The sequence below is a fragment of the Scyliorhinus canicula genome, chromosome 10 (assembly GCF_902713615.1).
Source record: "Scyliorhinus canicula chromosome 10, sScyCan1.1, whole genome shotgun sequence".
Taxonomy (NCBI): domain Eukaryota; kingdom Metazoa; phylum Chordata; class Chondrichthyes; order Carcharhiniformes; family Scyliorhinidae; genus Scyliorhinus; species Scyliorhinus canicula.
Genome location: NC_052155.1, coordinates 146,533,849 through 146,553,474, shown reverse-complemented (window position 1 = coordinate 146,553,474; position 19,626 = coordinate 146,533,849). Strand labels below are relative to the sequence as shown.

The window sequence follows — 19,626 nt, the reverse complement described above, 5'->3', positions numbered from 1 at the left end:
TGAAAAGCCCATCGTCGCCACATTCCGGCGCCTGTTCGGGTACACGGAGGGAGAATTCAGAATGTCCAAATTACCTAACAGCATGTTGTTCGGGACTTGTGGGAGGAAACCGGAGCACCCGGAGGAAACCCACGCAGACACGGGGAGAACGTGCAGACTCCGCACAGACAGTGACCCAAGCTGGGAATCAAACCTGGGATCCTGGAGCTGTGAAGCAACAGTGCTACCCACTGTGCTATCAGACAAATTCTCTTAACCTATTGGTAACAATCAGATCACGTTGTTGAAGGGAGTCAAGTTTCACACAGTTCTAGATGTTCAGGACAGAGTACAAGTTTTTATCAACATTCCTTATTTCCTGTTTGCAGGGAGCACTGGAGGAACAGCAGCTTTTAAAGGGTGATGGCATGTACAACGCTCACTTTGGAGATAGCATTGGATCTCTGGGAGACATTGATGATGATGGGTTTCCAGGTCAGTGCTTCCTGATACATTTATAAATCAACATTACTAAAGCTTATCAAAGTGTATTAATTATCATCTTATTTTGTAAAAACATTTAACCAGCTTTTTGCTTGCTCCCTTTATTCACCATCTTCATCGTGTTCTAATTTAAAAGTAGTATTAAACCACTGCTTACAGGTCTTGGTGCTGCAGGATTTACTGTGGAGTTTATTTAGTGTCAGTAATGGGCGCGATTTAATGGAAATGAAACAGAGTCCCGTGTTGAGTGCGTATAGCCGAGTGTTTCCCGGCTTGCAGCGTTGGGAGCTACCCTGCTATTAAACAGGACTCTACTTCACTTTTGGGCCTTGGTGAGGAATGCTCCGCCGAGTCCGCACTTGGTCCCATTTCCTAAACCAACGGGCTTCACTCACCAGCGCAGGAAGAGATCGAAGATCTGTGAAACCCCCATCGTGGCCGCTGGACCCCCCAGTTCACTAATAAGGGGTAATCGAACCCCCACACCCCACCTCAAAAGGGCAGGGTACCCCCCAGGCCCGATCCCCGGTATGGGGCATTATGTCACCTGGGTGCATGATGGGCATCTTGGCACTGCCAGCTTTGCACCCTCGTAGTGCTACCTGGGCATCCTGGCACTGGCATCCCAGAACCTACACCTCTCTGGGGAATGGGTTCCTTTGCACCTGAAACATTTCTTGAAATTTGTTGCCTGATCAAAGCGGCAACCCCAGCCCCATTTTCATCCGCTGGCCAAACTTTCCCTATTTGCACCATAACCTTCGCTCCTGGTGCTGCTGCCTGCAACCCCTTGCTGCAACTGATGGTCCTTGCTCCCAGGCACGCTTTGCAATTCTTGAGCATCTTTTCTGCCCTCCTCCATAGACAAGGACATTTCCATCGCCCTCTTTAACTCCAGCTCTGATTCCTCCAGCAACTTCATTTGTACAACCGCGTTATTTACCTTCACACTAGCCTGTCCCATAACATATTGTTTAGGTACTACTCAAAATCACAACATTCTGCCAGCTTCCTTAATCTTGCCATGAAAACTGCAACGGATTCTCCTGGAGCCCTCCCTGTTGAATTAAATTTATACCACTGAAGAACGATAGAAGGCTTTGGGTGAAAATGATCTCTAACCAAATCCACAAGATCGTTAAATGATTTTGAGTCAGGGGCCTCAGGGTAGGTCAAGATTATTATACCTTAAGTCTGGGTGCCACAAGCTTTGAGCAAAGTAATGTTTTTATTTTCTTTCTATGCCATTCGCTCTGACAAGCAATGCATACATTCCACATATTGCAGCCAGTCATTTTAATCGGCATTAAAAGGCTTACGTTTACAGTGGCATATTGGCCTTCCTTCTGCTCCAAGCTGGAAATAGCTTGGAATCAAACTGGAAAGGCCTACCGCACTTGTCCATATAATCGGAACATTGATTATTTTTCCCTTCATCACCAATGTAGCAACGGAACTCCAGGCGACCACTCGTGGATAAGAAGCTGCAACAGTTTATTTACAGGCGAAATCTATTTGTACACATTACATTACCGGACAACGAATCCAGCTCCTCTTCCCGTCCAGACCTATGCTGTGGGTTTTTAAGGCCCCATGGCAGCTGAAATTATACGGGTTCTTATTGGCCGGGGAGTCAAGTGACATTCCGAGATTTGTCAAGACCTTGGTCATGGTGGTCATGTGGTCTCCAGTCTTCGCCACAACATGGCCAATGACTCCAGTGTGTAGCCCCCACCCTACATACATATACAACATACATATACTAAAAGCCATGCAGACGGGTGAAATATAACAGCAAAGATCATTGACGGTCGAAGTAATGGTCTGCTCTGGAAGGGCTGTGCAGTATTTGGCAGAGTGGGGGTTAATATTCATGGTGTTTGCGGCATGCTGTATAACCTTGCCACCATGAGGGGACAGGTTTTGTCACTTGTTTCACTGTGAGCTGATCAGGAGCATTGGGAGGATGAAGGGAGGATAAAATCTGAGCATTTCCTTTCTGCCAGACCTGTTAGTGAAGAACTCATCAGAGTGTGAAACCCTAACCACTAGCCCAATTCCCCATTCTCCCAACTGTCCCACACCTTCTCTTCCCCCACTGTCACTATGTTTTCTTGGCCAAAATGTAAAAAGTAAACATTTTAGACCAAATGTATAACTGAAGTCATGGCATGTTACATACACAAGTTGACTAATCTCCCCAGTCGCGCATTCTATTAGTGCCTGTTTTCTAAGTGGTTTTGCCAATCCTAGTACCCCATGCAGGTGCTGCAGGAAGGCTGGTGGAAGGCTGATGACTTCCACTGTGGACACTGTAGATGGCTTTGCAGGATGACGACAAGCAGCTCTGGCATTTGTAGGGCCAGCTTTAGACTTGGTATCTTGGCAAGGGTGGCAGCGGTCTGGGCTGGCAGTCTGACAGGCACTGGGAGAGTGAAAGGGATGGAGAGCGTCTTGTTGAGAGATGACAGCAGGTTTGTGCTCCTTCACGTCCGTATCATTCAGGGAAGCAGCAATCCTAGTAAAGTGCCGGAGGACAGATTCCTCGACAGCGGTGACATCCTGCAAGCCCTAAGCCATGGTGGGCAGGCTAACCTTGTATGGCAGAACTCGGATGTTGGTGACTTCTGCCTATGCTCGAGTGAAGCTGTGACATCAGCCTTTAGATGTTGTATTGTGGTTGGGTCCATAGATGTGTGAAGGTTGTTGGCCACCACTTTCACGTTGGGAAGTTCTATACACAGTGCCATGCCATATCGGTGCTGAACTATTCCATATTCCCAAATATTTCATTGTGCGTCCCCATTAGATAATGCTTTCATCATCTGCAACTTATAAATCAGAAGAGAGTGCGAGATGAAGGGGGAGGTGGGATGTGAGGGGGATTAGGTCTGAAGATGGTTTCAGCCTGTTCCTGCCATGGGCTGAGCAATAGGTATTTTGATAATGGACAGCACTGTGTGTGCACAAACTCACGCCCCCCCCCCCCCCCTCCCTGCTGGCTCCAGTTGTGTACCGCCTTGTTCTGCACAAGAGAGGGAAGCGTGCCTGTGAATTTTGTGAAATCTATTTGGGTGACGTGGCTGTTATGGTAGAAAAGCTGACAGTGTTTGCAAACCTTGAGATGTGAGTTTGAAACTTGCAGCAGTGATAACTGTGTGAGAGTGAGGTGAAGTCTAAAGGTTGGGTACGTGCCCTGATTGTTGGTCGCTGTTGTGATGGTGGTGTGGTGAGTTGAGAAGCGTGTGAGGCGGGTGTTCCAATTGGTAGGACATCTCTCCTACTTTTCACATCCTCCACGAAGGCATCCAGCTGAACATTTCAGAGCCCACTCACTGTCATGATGTACCATTCTCCAGTGTTTACTGGGTCACACGACTGCCAGCAACGTCTCCTGTCACAATGCACCTCCCGTTTAAGAAGTGTAGGCTGGCTTTAAGTGGTGCTAGTCACAACAAGATCCCACATAGGCAGTCCTTCTGAGTCAGCGCCTCACTGACAGCTTCTTAATCTTAGAACATAGGACAGTACAGCACAGAACAGGCCCTTCGGCCCTCGATGTTGTGCCGAGCATTGTCCGAAACCAAGATCAAGCTATCCCACTCCCTTGTCATTCTGGTGTGCTCCATGTGCCTATCCAATAACCGCTTGAAAATTCCTAAAGTGTCCGACTCCACTATCACAGCAGGCAGTCCATTCCACACCCTAACCACTCTGAGTAAAGAACCTACCTTGGATATCCCTCCTATATCTCCCACCCTGAACCTTATAGTTATGCCCCCTTGTAACAGCTACATCTACCCGAGGAAATAGTCTCTGAACGTCCACTCTATCTATCCCCCTCATCATCTTCTAAACCTCTATTAAGTCGCCTCTCATCCTCCTCCACTCCAAAGAGAAAAGCCCTAACTCCCTCAACCTTTCCTCATAAGACCTATCCTGCAAACCAGGCAGCATCCTGATAAATCTCCTTTGCACCCTTTCCAATGCTTCCACATCCTTCCTATAATGAGGTGACTGGAACTGCACACACTACTCCAAATGTGGTCTCACCAGGGTCATGTAAAGTTGCAGCATAACCCCGTGGCTCTTAAACTCAAGCTACCTGTTAATAAACACTAACACACTATAAGCCTTCTTCATGGCTCTATCCACTTGAGTGGCAACCTTCAGAGATCTGTGGACATGAATCCCAAGATCTCTCTATTCCTCCACATTCCTCAGAACCCTGCCGCTGACCCTGTAATCCACATTGAAATTTTTTCTGCCAAAATGAATCACCTCGCACTTATCAGGGTTAAACTCCATCTGCCATTTTTCGGCCCAGCTCTGCATCCTATCAATGTCTCTTCTGCCACCAGGAGGTACTGTGTGGCCAGAGTGACTCGCTGACCTTAAAGCCCACCACAACAAGCACCGGTGAAGAGGTGCAGTCTCTACAAGGAAACATGGTCGCTGGTTCGATATAAATGACCATGAGATACAGATACAACACCTTAAAAGTAAACCAGTTGTCCTGCTGGTGGCTGAAGGCAGCAGCACAGATTAAAACCCGTGGCATAAAGGACATATGGTGGATAGAAAAAGCACTGGAGATCCAGTCACTCACAGATAGCAACAGCGCGCCCGACTTCTTCAGTGCTAATTGAGATGATTAACATGGAACATAGAACATAGAACAGTACAGCACAGAACAGGCCCTTCGGCCCTCGATGTTGTGCCGAGTAATGATCACCCTACTGAAACCCACGTATCCACCCTATACCCGTAACCCAACAACCCCCCCTTAACCTTACATTTTAGGACACTACGGGCAATTTAGCACGGCCAATCCACCTAACCCGCACATCTTTGGACTGTGGGAGGAAACCGGAGCACCCGGAGGAAGCCCACGCACACACGGGGAGGACGTGCAGACTCCACACAGACAGTGACACAGCCGGGAATCGAACCTGGGGCCCTGGAGCTGTGAAGCATTTAATGCTAACCACCTATGACCCGAGCATTCAAGGGCACACCCCACTGAGAGCCAAGCATGGAGTGGAGCTCATCATGGACAGGGAGGCAGTCAGTGCACGCTGAAGAGAACATTTTGAAGAACTCCTCAACCAAGACTCTGTCTTCCAACACCCCGCAGCTGCATTCCTCAATACCCCATCCTGTTCAGACTTGGAGCTAGCCTGGTCTGGAGCGAAGTTGAAAAATCCATTCGACAGCTGAAAACTATCGAAGCCCCCGGAGCAGATGGAATTCCTGCTGTAATTCTGAAACATAGTGGAGATACACCCCGGGCGTGGCTGCACAATCTCATATCCCTCATATGGGAATAAGGATGCATGCTGGGGGATCTCAGAGGTACTATGATCACGACTATATTCAAGAGAGGAGACATAACCAATTGTGGTGTCTCTGCCACAGGGAAGATCATTCAAAGGGTGCTATTCAACCGCCTCCTCCTCGTGGTTGAAGAACTCCTTCTAGGGCGCAGTGCGAATTTCACAAATCGGGATGCTCTACACTGTGCAGCAAAGTCAAGAAAAGTGCAAAGAACAGCAACAACTGATGCACGTGGCATTTTTCAAACACAAATACCTTAGACTATCCGTAAAGGCCTGTGGAGTATCCTCCTCAAATTTGGCTACCCTCAGAAATTTGTCACCATCCTTCGCCTACTCCATGATGGCATGCAAACTGTGATCCTCAGCAATGAAACCAGCACAAGCCCCAATCTCAGTCAAGATTGAGGTTAAACAAGATTGTGTCAACACACCAACTCTCTCGTCACTAGCTTAGGGAGGTGGTGGCGTGGTGGTATTGTCACTGGACTAGTATTCCAGAGACCCAGCCCAGTGCTCTTGGGACCTGGGTTCGAAACCTGCCATGGCAGATGGTGAGATTTGAATTGAATGAAAATATGGAATTAAAAGTCTTAACAATGACCATTGTAAAAAACCCATCTGGTTCACCAATTCCCTCAGCTGGTCTGGCCCACATGTGACTCCAGATCCATAGTATCGGTTGACTCTTAAATGCCCTCTGAAGCAGGCTAGCAAGCCGCTCAGTTTACGGGAAGTTAGGGATGGGCAATAAACGCAGCCACATCCCATGTAGGAATTCAGCAAAACTGCACCTCCCGGGTCTCAAACTCCACACGGAGGTCACATTTACCATGCAGCAGCAATCCCCACACTGCCATACGCTTTGTAGACTTGGGCATCTCAACACTGCAGAGGTGCCACCAGCAGTGCCTTCGCAATATCCTCCAAATTTGGTGATGGGAAAGGCATTCCAATTTTTATCTCTCTGCCTGTCAGTCTCGGATCGTGTTTTCCGGGTCCTTAAGGGGGAGGGGGAGCAGCCCCAAGTCGTAGTCCACATTGGCACTAACGACATAGGTAGGAAAGGGGACAAGGATGTCAGGCAGGCCTTTAGGGAGCTAGGATGGAAGCTCAGTGCGAGAACAAACAGAGTTGTTATCTCTGGGTTGTTGCCCGTGCCACGTGATAGTGAGATGAGGAACAGGGAGAGAGAGCAATTAAACACGTGGCTACAGGGATGGTGCAGGCGGGAGGGATTCAGATTTCTGGATAACTGGGGCTCTTTCTGGGGAAGGTGGGACCTCTATAGACAGGATGGTCTACATCTGAACCTGAGGGGCACCAATATCCTGGGGGGGAGATTTGTTAGTGCTCTTTGGGGGGGTTTAAAACTAATTCAGCAGGGGCATGGGAACCTGGATTATAGTTTTGGGGTACGGGAGATTGAGAGTATAGAGGTCAGGAGCACAGATTTGACTTCGCAAGAGGGTGCCAGTGTTCAGGTAGATGGTTTGAAGTGTGTCTACTTCAATGCCAGGAGTATACGAAATAAGGTAGGGGAACTGGCAGCATGGGTTGGTACCTGGGACTTCGACGTTGTGGCCATTTCAGAGACATGGATAGAGCAGGGACAGGAATGGTTGTTGCAGGTTCCGGGGTTTAGGTGTTTTAGTAAGCTCAGAGAAGGGGGCAAAAGAGGGGGAGGTGTGGCGCTCCTAGTCAAGGACAGTATTACGGTGGCGGAAAGGATGCTAGATGGGGACTCTTCTTCTGAGGTAGTATGGGCTGAGGTTAGAAACAGGAAAGGAGAGGTCACCCTGTTGGGAGTTTTCTATAGGCTACCTAATAGTTCTAGGGATGTAGAGGAAAGGATGGCGAAGATGATTCTGGAAAAGAGCGAAAGTAACAGGGTAGTTGTTATGGGAGACTTTAACTTTCCAAATATTGACTGGAAAAGATATAGTTCGAGTACATTAGATGGGTCATTCTTTGTACAATGTGTGCAGGAGGGTTTCCTGACACAATATGTTGACAGGCCAACAAGAGGCGAGGCCACATTGGATTTGGTTTGGGTAATGAACCAGGCCAGGTGTTAGATCTGGAGGTAGGTGAGCACTTTGGAAACAGTGACCACAATTCGGTGACCTTTACGTTAGTGATGGAAAGGGATAAGTATACCCCGCAGGGCAAGAGTTATAGCTGGGGGAAGGGCAATTATGATGCCATTAGACATGACTTAGGATGTGTTGGTTGGAGAAGTAGGCTGCAAGGGTTGGGCACACTGGATATGTGGAGCTTGTTCAAGGAACAACTATTGCATGTTCTTGATAAGTACGTACCAGTCAGGCAGGGAGGAAGGGGTCGAGCGAGGGAACCGTGGTTTACCAAAGAAGTGGAATCTCTTGTTAAGAGGAAGAAGGAGGCCTATGTGAAGATGGTAAGAAGTCTTACAACACCAGGTTAAAGTCCAACAGGTTTGTTTCAAACACGAGCTTTCGGAGCACGGCTCCTTCTTCAGGTGAATGTGAAGATGAGGCATGAAGTTTCAGTTGGGGCGTTTGATAGTTACAAGGAAGCGAGGAAGGATCTAAAGAGAGAGCTGAGACGAGCAAGGAGGGGACATGAGAAGTCTTTGGCAGGTAGGATCAAGGAAAACCCAAAAGCTTTCTATAGGTATGTCAGGAATAAAAGAATGACTAGGGTAAGAGTAGGGCCAGTCAAGGACAGTGGTGGGAAGTTGTGTGTGGAGGCTGAGGAGATAAGCGAGATACTAAATGAATACTTTTCGTCAGTATTCACTCAAGAGAAAGATAATATTGTGGAGGAGAATGCTGAGACCCAGGCTATTAGAATAGATGGCATTGAGGTGCGTAGGGAAGAAGTGTTGGCAATTCTGGACAAGGTGAAAATAGATAAGACCCCGGGGCCGGATGGGATTTATCCTAGGATTCTCTGGGAAGCCAGGGAAGAGATTGCTGAGCCTTTGGCTTTGATTTTTAGGTCATCATTGGCTACAGGAATAGTGCCAGAGGACTGGAGGATAGCAAATGTGGTCCCTTTGTTCAAGAAGGGGAGTAGACATAACCCCGGTAACTATAGGCCAGTGAGCCTAACGTCTGTGGTGGGTAGGTCTTTGAGAGGATTATAAAAGATACGGGGCGAAATTCTCCGCCCCCCACGACGGGTGGGAGAATAGCGGGAGGGCCTTCCCGACATTTTTCCCGCCCTCCCGCTATTCTCCCACCCCCCCCCGCCGAAGTCCCGACCCGAATCGCTGCCGCCGTTTTTTTACGGCCGGCAGCGATTCACAGCTGTTAGATGGGCCGAAGTCCCAGCCCTTTCCGCCGTTTTCACGAACGGCAAACACACCTGGTCTTGCCGTTCGTAAGAACGGCGTCACCAACTCGCTTTTATAACCATGGCACCGATTGGCACGGCAGTACCACGGCCGTGCCAAGGGTGCCATGGGCCCGCGATCGGTGGGCACCGATCGCGGGCAGCGGGCCCGATGCCCGCACACTACTTGTCCTTCCGCCGCCCCGCAGTATCCATTCGCGGGGCGGCTGAGGGGCAACCCGGCCCGCGCATGCGCGGGTTTCGCGCAAAAACGCGATGACGTCACCCGCGCATGCGCGGGTTGGAGTCTTCCAAACTGCGCATGCGCGGCTGACGTCATATGACGCGTCAGCCGGCGCTAACTCCGGTAAGCGGGCTTAACGATTTTCGTTAAGCCCGTCTTGCCGGAGCCTACGGCGTCGGGCTGCTAGCCCCGACCGGGGACCAGAATCGGTCCCCCGTCGGGAAGGGGCGCGCTGCCGTAAAACCCGCCCGGGTTTTACGGCAGCTTTACGATTTCTCCCGTTTTGGGAGAATCTCGCCCACGATTTATAATCATCTAGATAGGAATAATATGATTAGGGATAGTCAGCATGGTTTTGTGAAGGTTAGGTCATGCCTCACAAACCTTATCGAGTTCTTTGAGAAGGTGACTGAACAGGTAGACGAGGGTAGAGCAGTTGATGTGGTGTATATGGATTTCACTAAAGCGTTTGATAAGGTTCCCCACGGTCGGCTATTGCAGAAAATACGGAGGCTGGGGATTGAGGGTGATTTAGAGATGTGGATCAGAAATTGGCTAGTTGAAAGAAGACAGAGAGTGGTAGTTGATGGGAAATGTTCAGAATGGAGTTCAGTTACGAGTGGCGTACCACAAGGATCTGTTCTGGGGCCGTTGCTGTTTGTCATTTTTATAAATGACCTAGAGGAGAGCGTAGAAGGATGGGTGAGTAAATTTGCAGACGACACTAAAGTCGGTGGAGTTGTAGACAGTGCGGAAGGATGTTGCAGGTTACAGAGGGACATAGATAAGCTGCAGAGCTGGGCTGAGAGGTGGCAAATGGAGTTTAATGTTGAGAAGTGTGAGGTGATTCACTTTGGAAAGAATAACAGGAATGCGGAATATTTGGCTAATGGTAAAATTCTTGGTAGTGTGGATGAGCAGAGGGATCTCGGTGTCCATGTACATAGATCCCTGAAAGTTGCCACCCAGGTTGATAGGGTTGTGAAGAAGGCCTATGGTGTGTTGGCCTTTATTGGTAGAGGGATTGAGTTCCGGAGCCATGAGGTCATGTTGCAGTTGTACAAAACTCTAGTACGGCCGCATTTGGAGTATTGCGTACAGTTCTGGTCGCCTCATTATAGGAAGGATGTGGAAGCCTTGGAACGGGTGCAGAGGAGATTTACCAGGATGTTGCCTGGTATGGAGGGAAAATCTTATGAGGAAAGGCTGATGGACTTGAGGTTGTTTTCGTTAGAGAGAAGAAGGTTAAGAGGTGACTTAATAGAGGCATACAAAATGATCAGAGGGTTAGATAGGGTGGACAGCGAGAGCCTTCTCCCGCGGATGGAGGTGGCTAGCACGAGGGGACATAGCCTTAAATTGAGGGGTAATAGATATAGGACAGAGGTCAGAGGTGGTTTTTTTACGCAAAGAGTGGTGATGCCGTGGAATGCCCTACCTGCAACAGTAGTGAGCTCGCCAACATTGAGGGCATTTAAAAATTTATTGGATAAGCATATGGATGATAAGGGCATAGTGTAGGTTAGATGGCCTTTAGTTTTTATCCATGTCGGTGCAACACCGAGGGCCGAAGGGCCTGTACTGCGCTGTATCGTTCTATGTTCTATGTTCAGTGCTCACAAGGGTTTTAACATTTATTGTGTAATTCCTACATGCATTGGACCTTCCAAAGTGTAATACCTCACACTTGTCCGTATTAAACTCTATCTGCCATTTCTCCGCCCAAGACTCCAACCAGTTTATATCCTGCTATATCCTCCCACAATCCTCTTCATTATCCACAACTCCACCAATTTTTGTGTTGTCTGAGAACTTACCAATCAGACCAGCTACAGTTTCTTCCAAATCATTTATATACACCACAAACAACAAAGGTCCCAGAACTGATCTCTGCAGAACACCGCTAGTCACAACCTTCTATTCAGAAAAGCACCCATCTACTGCCACTTTCTGTCTTCTGTGCCCAAACAAAATCTGTATTCAACTTGCCAGCTCTCCTCTGATCCCATGTGACTGGTACCTTTTGTACCAGTCAACCATTCTAAAGCAGTTTGCCTCTCCAAACTTGCCATGCTCTTTCTTTCATCTCTCTAATGTTTATGTTTGCCTCCCCATCCAAATTGGTTTAAGTCATCCTACACACATGTATGAAGAGATTAGATTAGATAGTTTTAGAATAAAATAAAAAATAAAATTAAAGGATACAGAAAGAATTAGGAAATAGGAAGAGAGCAATAGCATGAGTACAACAGATCAACTGTTCCATTATTTTTAATTAAAATCTGTGCTTTGGAATTGTAAATATGTTGCAGCCAATATCTGCATCATGGTCACTTGGCTTGGGTCCATGTGACTCAACCACCGGATTCTGGTCCAGTCCTGGAGTCACCAGGTCTGTGTCCATGTTACTCAGCTGTCAGGCCCGAGTCCAGTACCACAGCCATCATGTTCAAGGTCACCAGGGCCTGGTCCAGTCTAATAGGATTCACCTGAGGAAGGAGCAGTGCTCCGAAAGCTAGTGTTTGAAACAAACCTGTTGGACTTTAAACTGGTGTTGTGAGACTACTTACTGTGCTCACCCCAGTCCAACGCCGGCATCTCCACATCAGTCCAATAGGCACTAGGCCTGAAATCAGTCACACAACCACAAGGTCCATCCCACAGCCACCAGTCTTGAGTCCCGTCCTACAGCCACCAGGCCCTAGTCCATTCCCAAAGCCAGCAGGTCCTGGTCCGTTCCAAAAGCCACTAGGCCTCGGTCCATTTGTACATCCAACAGGTCCTGGGTCACTACCATAACAACTAGGCCCAAATCCAGGACTGCAGCTATCAGGCCCAAGACCAGTTTCACAACTACCAGGCCTGAAGCACCAGGCCTTGGTCTATTCTCATAGCCATCAGGCCCTGGTCCAGACCTACAGGAATTGGGCCCGGGTGCAATGCCACGACTACCAGGCCCTGGTCTAGACCCGCAGTCACTAGGCCTGAAGCCGGTCCTGCAGCCAGCAGATCTGGGGCCGGTCCTGTAGCCACCAGGCTCAAGTGCAGTATCACATCTGCCAGGCTTAGGCCTAGTACCACATACACAATGCCTGAATCCAGTGCCACAACTACCAAATTCAATTCCAGACACATAATAACCATGCTTGAATTCAGTACCAGGATAACTATTTCCCCCCATAACCATTTACCAGTGATTACTGAAAGTGTTTTTTCTTTTCAGATGTTGCGATTGGAGCACCCAATGAAAATGATTATCATGGAGCGGTTTACATTTATCACGGAGAAGCCAATGGAATAGTCTCCAAATATTCAATGGTAAATGTTCATTGATTTCAACACTATGTCGGGTGTATATTTATGGCACTACAAGGGGCAGCACGGTAGCATGGTGGTTAGCATAAATGCTTCACAGCTCCAGGGTCCCAGGTTCGGTTCCCGGCTGAGTCACTGTCTGTGCGGAGTCTGCACGTCCTCCCCGTGTGTGCGTGGGTTTCCTCCGGGCGCTCCGGTTTCCTCCCACAGTCCAAAGATGTGCGGGTTAGGTGGATTGGCCATGCTAAATTGCCCGTAGTGTCCTTAAAAGTAAGGTTAAGGGGGTGGAGTTGTTGGGTTACGGGTATAGGGTGGATACGTGGGTTTGAGTAGGGACAACATTGCTCGGCACAACATCGAGGGCCGAAGGGCCTGTTCTGTGCTGTACTGTTCTATGTTCTATGTACACTTTGGACTGAGTAGGAACTATATTGGAGGTTAAAGTGATAGACAGGGTAGATGCAGGGAATATGTTTTTCCCGGTTGGGGAGTCTGGAACAGGGGATACAATTTCGAAAGAAGGGAAAACCACTGAGGGCCAAGATGCGGTGAAACGTTTTTACTCAGATAGTTGTGAATCTTTGGAATTCTCTCCCCCAGAGGACTGTGGTAGGTCAGACATTGAGGGCGGAATTCTCCGCTCCCCACGTGGCGTGGGAGAATCGCGGGAGGGTCTCCCGACATTTTTTTACGACCCCCCGGCACCCCCAGCGATTCTAACCCCCCCCCCCCCCCCCCCCCCCCCCCCCCCCGTGCTCGGACAAATCGCCGTTCAATGTTTTTTACTGCGAACGGCAATTATCCGAGACCAATGGGCCGAGCGGCCGGCCCTTCACGCCTGTTTCACCACGGCAGCCACCACACCTGGTCGCTGCATTCGTGAAATGGGCGCCAGATGCCCGTTTGGGGCATCTAGGGGCCCGATTGGCACGGGAGCACCACGACTCTGCTCGGGAGGGGACAGGCCCGCGATCGGTGCGCACCTATCGTCGGGCCAGCGTCCAAAACGGATGCACTCTTTCCCCTCCGCCGCCCGGCAAGATCAAGCCGCCACTTCTTGCCGGGCGGCTGAGGAGAAAGACGGCCACCGTGCATGCGTGGGTTCGTGCCGTCTGCGCGCTGATGCGCGGATGACTTCACATTCTCGGCGTGACGAGGTCGCTGCCGAGAAAGACGGAGGCCCGCTCCTAGCCCCCCTGGGTGGGGGTGAATTAGGTGCAGGGATCGGGCTCCGAGGCCGTCGTGAACCTCGGCCGAGTTCACGACGACCTTCACGAATTCGGCCCCCTGCGGAGAATTCCGCCCTGAGTATGTTTAAAGCAGAGAGGGATAGATTTCTAAATACCAATGACATAAAGGGATACAGGGATAGTGTGGGAAAAAGGCATTGAAGTGAATGATCAGCCATGATTGTATTGAATGGCGGAGCAGGCTCGATGGGCTGAATGGCCTACTCCAGTTCCTCCTCCTACTTTCCTCTTCCATTCTGTCAGATTTTGGCAGATCTGAGCAGCTGGAATTTTTATGTTGGAAGTGGGAATTGGGAAATGGACTACTCCCGAGTCCCGTCTGTCTCTAGACTGCTGGAAGGTAGCATTTTCCAGGAATTGAGCCCGAAGACCGACCTGAGGTGGAGGTGAAAGCAGGCAGAGCCCAGACTGATGAGGTTAAAAAGTCCACTGGCATTCCCAAAAAATATTGCCCAGTTCTCTTGATTGTTCTATTCTTGAGAAAAACCATTAACTTTTAAAATAAATTTGAACTCCCAATTCTGAACTGAAAGAATTATGCCACAAGATTTCATATTTGAAACAAAAACTTTTACTGTGGAAACCTTAAATGGAGCAAGGAAGACTAATTTAACATCATGGGCAGAATTCTCCCATCCTGTCCACAGTGAGTTTGGTAGTGGGGAGCGGAGATGTATCTGGATCCAAAAAGTCGGAAACTCTCTGGTGTAAAATATGTTGGAATTCTCCCAACGGCGGGTTAATGGCAGTTGGTCATCCCGCCGACTAGTGGCGTGAATACCATTTGCATTGATTTGCATCTCATGAATGTTCATTAAAGCATCTGGCTGCCGGCATCCCATCAGGCCTTCCAATCTCGTGTGAAATTACATCCATCTAAAACCAGATTGCTGAAGAGCGGTGTGTGTGCGCAAGATGATCTTCAGTTTGCAAAGACATTCTGAGGTAATTGCAGCAAAGCCTTTCTGCATACTGCTGCACAACTCCTGATGTGCTGCACAACACTCTGCCGGGACAGACCAGTTCCTGCCCTCCATCTCCATGCTGAGCTGGTCGTCATTGACATCACCGTGCTGCGGGACCCATGGACCCTCCTGTGACAGCAACTTGGATCAGTACAGTACCTGGGGTTGAGGAGTGCTGGGATCGTTTTGCTCCTGATGCCACACACTGGTGTGTACCTGGACAGCACTGTGCTGCGGGACTCATGCAGTCATTACAATAATGATCCAACACTCGGCTCGGGGTGGAGTGCGATGTGAGTGGGCTGGAGCAAGGGATAATGAGTCTGCTGGACTGGCATTTAAATATGTTGCCGGGACCTTCGAACCCATCAACAGATGCAGCCAGACTCACCTGTGCACAATTAATGAGGTTCCAAGCGCCGAATCTGGCGCAGGATCCTGCTATTCTGGCCATGTGGGAAAGGTGCCACCTGATCAGCAAGCAGTCTCAAGGTGGGAGAATTCCACCCGCGTTTCTTGGCGTCAGGAGGCAGTGCGCATTCTCTGGCGGCAGGATTCTGTGCTCCCGCCGCTGTCAATGCAAATTCTAATTGAAGCCACCCCATGCTGCCCGGAAACCAGCGGGCAAGGGTGCTCTGCCGACGGGACCAAAGGATTCCTCCGCCAGCGAAGGTCCGGAGAATTCCGGCCTATATATTTCGTAAGCATTAAGGGCAGAATTTTCCCATGGGCTGGATGCTCTGCTGTCGCTGCTCGCTGCCCTCGATGCGGTGAAGAATCCAGCGGCGCAGAAAAACCGGCACCAATCTGTTTCCGATGCTTTGCCCTCCGCCAGCAGCTGCATCAAGGTTCCCATCCATTTGCATCCTATCATTGGGCTGGACACCAGATTCTCCCGTCCTCCATGATTCTCTGGTCATCTGGACTAGGATTCACGTGAACGTGGATGGTGCAAGTATTTGCAAGCATGTCCCTGGCACCGTGGACCTCGCAGTAGGCTAAGGGGATAAGTATTTAAGCTAGGTGCCCCAAAGCCCTTACCTTAGGTGAACTGGCAACTTCTGAATTCCCAGGCTCATTTATTTGACATTCATAAATTTAATTTCCCCAAAACTGCAAGTCATATTTCCATTTGGAGCAGCAGGGTAGCATGGTGGTTAGCATAAATGCTTCACAGCTCCAGGGTCCCAGGTTCGATTCCCGGCTGGGTCACTGTCGGTGTGGAGTCTGCTCGTCCTCCCCCTGTGTGCGTGGGTTTCCTCCGGGTGCTCCGGTTTCCTCCCACAGTCCAAAGATGTGCGGGTTAGGTGGATTGGCCATGCTAAATTGCCCGTAGTGTCCTAATAAAAGTAAGGTTAAGGGGGGGGGGGTTGTTGGGTTACGGGTATAGGGTGGATACGTGGGATTGAGTAGGGTGATCATGGCTCGGCACAACATTGAGGTCCGAAGGGCCTGTTCTGTGCTGTACTGTTCTATGTTCTATGTTCTATAATGTATGACATTTTCACAACACAATACAATAAGTGGCTCACCTTTTTGCAGTAAACTGAGCACCTCAAAACACTACCTTCTCCGGCAATTCTTCACCCATTATCCACTTTATGAACAGAATCTATTGTAACTGTTGGAAGCCATTGAATAGCCCAACTCTCCCCAAGTACACAAACTGGCTCTTCAAGCTAGCCGTATAAACAAAGACAAGCATTTGTGAAATGATCAGCCAGTTGGATTGCAGTCAAGAGCCATAACTCTCCAAGTATGCAAACTGCGAGCTCAACAGATGTCTGGACTGAGTACATGAAAGCATTGGGAAAAACTTAAACAATTAAACATTGGGCGGGATTCTCCCCTACCCGGCGTGACGGAGGGTCCCGGCGTAGGGGAGTGGCGCCAACCACTCAGGGGTAGGGCCTCCCCAAAGGTGGGGAATTCTCCCCACCTTTGGGGGCCAGCCCCGCGCCGGAGCGGTTGGCACCAGAAGACTGGCGCAAAAAACCGGCGCCCCCGGCAGTGGGGCTGGCCGAAAGGCTTTCGCCGGCCGGCGCATGCGCGATGTGGGGTTCTCTTCCACTTCCGCCATGGCGAAGGCCGTGGTGGCCGCGGAGGAGAAATAGTGCAGCCAGGGCACTGGCCCGGAGTCTGAGCGGGGGGCCCCGATCGTGGGCCAGGCCACCGTGGGGGCACCCCCCGGGGTTCGATCGCTCCCTGCCCCCCCCAGGAACCCGGGGCCCGCTCGTGCCGCTGATCGCGCCGTTCCAGAGGTGGTTCAAACCTCGGCGGCGGGAGAGGCCTCCCAGCGGCGGGACTTCGGCCCATCCGGGCCGGAGAATCACCGCAGGGACCTCTCCGATCGGAGTGGCGAGATTCCGCCACCGCCACTTCCCGGGTGGCGGAGAAGCTCTGCAACGGCGGGGGCGGGATTTTCGGCGGCCCCAGGCGATTCTCCGACCCTGCTGGGGGTCGGAGAATTTCGCTCTAGGTTGTCATACTGGGCTACACTTCCATTACTGTAAAATGTACCATTTTATCCATTTCATAAACATTTTTTAATTCGTCTGAAGACTTTTCCACATTTCCAACCTTAGTCTTTTTCTTAAGAACTTGCCAGTTAACTCAAGTAACAATCCAGCAAACACATATGCCATGATTGTGCGCCCACATTCGCCATGAGCACAAATGGTGACGTGGGCGCAATATCTGGCAAGACTCGGAAAATGAGAATCTCGCCTGGGGAAGGGGTCCCACGTGTCTTTGGCCGTGGGGTGGGGAGGGGGAGGGAGTGTCGCCGTGTGTGCGTGTGTGTCTGTGTATGTGTGTTAGGGGGGGTTTCCTCTGCTTTATATTGGAGACCGGGGCGCCCTTTAAAATAGACACCCCAATCTCAGGATTTCCCGCTGCTTCCGATTTTCCGGCCTCGCCGCATCAGCGTGACGGCATGGGTCACGCCTCCAGATTTTTTCCACACAGAAAGGAGGATTATTTGGAGAGAAAACCCAGCTGGGCAGCCTGCGAGCTGCAGGCCGGTTTTCTCGCTTCCGCCTGTGCACAGAATGGAAAATTCCATCCGTTACTTAATAGGTTACTTAATCTTCCAGTCACTGTATTGTCATAGCTTACCTCACTGAACTATAAAGGAGACTAAACTATTTTACCTGTCTTTTGAACTCTTCCCATCTTCAATCCTTGTGCAAAGCAGCTGCTAGAATCCAGGTACCTCCTTGAAAATTAAAAATTAGCATAGACAGCTCTGAATGAGCCCACAATGCTGGTAATTATATCCTGAATAGGAGCAGGCCTGTTATAGGCCTGTAAAATTGATGATGGCGGAAATGGTTTTGGGTCCTCCAGGCGCGCCACTCGGTGCCCATTTACTTTTCCGGTCCCACTTTCGTTTGGTCCTGAGGACAGTATCAGGTCTGTCAATCTTGCACCTACTTTCTCGGGCCGGGAAAAATCTCTTGCTGTTTGTTTTTGGAAGGATTGCGAATGCCTGCTTCATTTTCCTTTTGAAAGGAGATCAAACAGTTTACTTGATCTGATATAACTTCAGTATTTGTGAATGAATAAAATTTGATCATTGAACACCACTAACTATTGACCATGATAAACCGTCTTCCAATGGAGTGGAAACTGTAAAATTCACTGTGCACTTTTCTTGACTCAAAGGTCATGTCATACAATGGGCCAATTGTAAATTGATAGCCACTGTTGAAGTCCCAAGTGTGAATTTTACACCATCGAGATTTTCAGGAATTTGCTGCTGTAGCTTTCAAGTAGCTCATTACATAACAAATTAAATACAGTTGCATCCTGATCACTGCATAGATATTTCACTGGGATTAAGATTTCTGCCAACCTCAAAGCAAAACAACCAGCTGTAAGTTCATTTTGCTCCACTCCATTCATTACTGAATTGCTCCAAATGCAAAATGACAGAAAATACTTGGCAGATTTCAAATGAGCGATAGGATTTGTTTCCAGGTGGCATTTGACCATATGTCTGATGAGGGCTCATCAATTGAAAATCGTCACTCAGAAAGTGTGGAGGGGAGTTCAGAGAAATTGCTTTGCGCATAAGTCTAGTGGAGCAAGGGACACTTGGTCACAAAGTATAATGGAGGCAGAGATCATTCCAATTTTCATAAATGTTTGGATCAGAGAATGTTATGGGGCTATGTTAAGAGAGCAAAGCGATCAGATTAATTTGGATTGCTCAGCAAAGTGCCAGCATGTTTGTGAAAGGCCTCCTTCTGTGTTGAGATGAGAGCAGTGCAGGAATATTGTCCTGCTAAGGGTTGAGGCCTCAAATTTCCCTTTCCACTGGGCTTGCTGTCTCATGTGGAAGGCACTATGTTGGGAGATTACCTGTCATTGAAATCTTGTCTGTTGGTGAAGGAGAGACGAGAGGGGGTGATGAGACACTCCCATCCACCGACTGGCTGCCAAGTACCATCAGTATTGATGCTAACTTCAGAGGAACTAGTGATGCGGGCAAAAGTGAACCAAATACGAGGCCATGATGCTTTAGGACTCTCCAAAGCCTCCCCCACAGACACCAGTCAGAAATGTGATGGAATGGCCTTCGCTTGCCCAATGTGATATAGCTGCAGCAATGCTTACTGTCTGCAGCATGCAAGAAACCGCAGTCCACTTGATATGGCAGCCCTTCTACTACCTGAAATATGCACTGCACCACAGCTGTGCTCTCTACAGGA

At 49.4% G+C, this 19,626-nt stretch overlaps 1 protein-coding gene across 1 annotated transcript in view; it reads left to right on the top strand.

Annotated features, from left to right (window-relative positions):
* The window catches only part of itga9 (integrin, alpha 9), a 632,947-nt gene that overhangs the window by 121,518 nt on the left and 491,803 nt on the right, over positions 1-19,626 (top strand). Inside the window, exons 10-11 of the mRNA XM_038809824.1 lie at positions 369-474; positions 12,605-12,699. Coding sequence (XP_038665752.1) covers positions 369-474; positions 12,605-12,699 — 201 coding nt within the window. The remainder of the gene's footprint in view (positions 1-368; positions 475-12,604; positions 12,700-19,626) is intronic.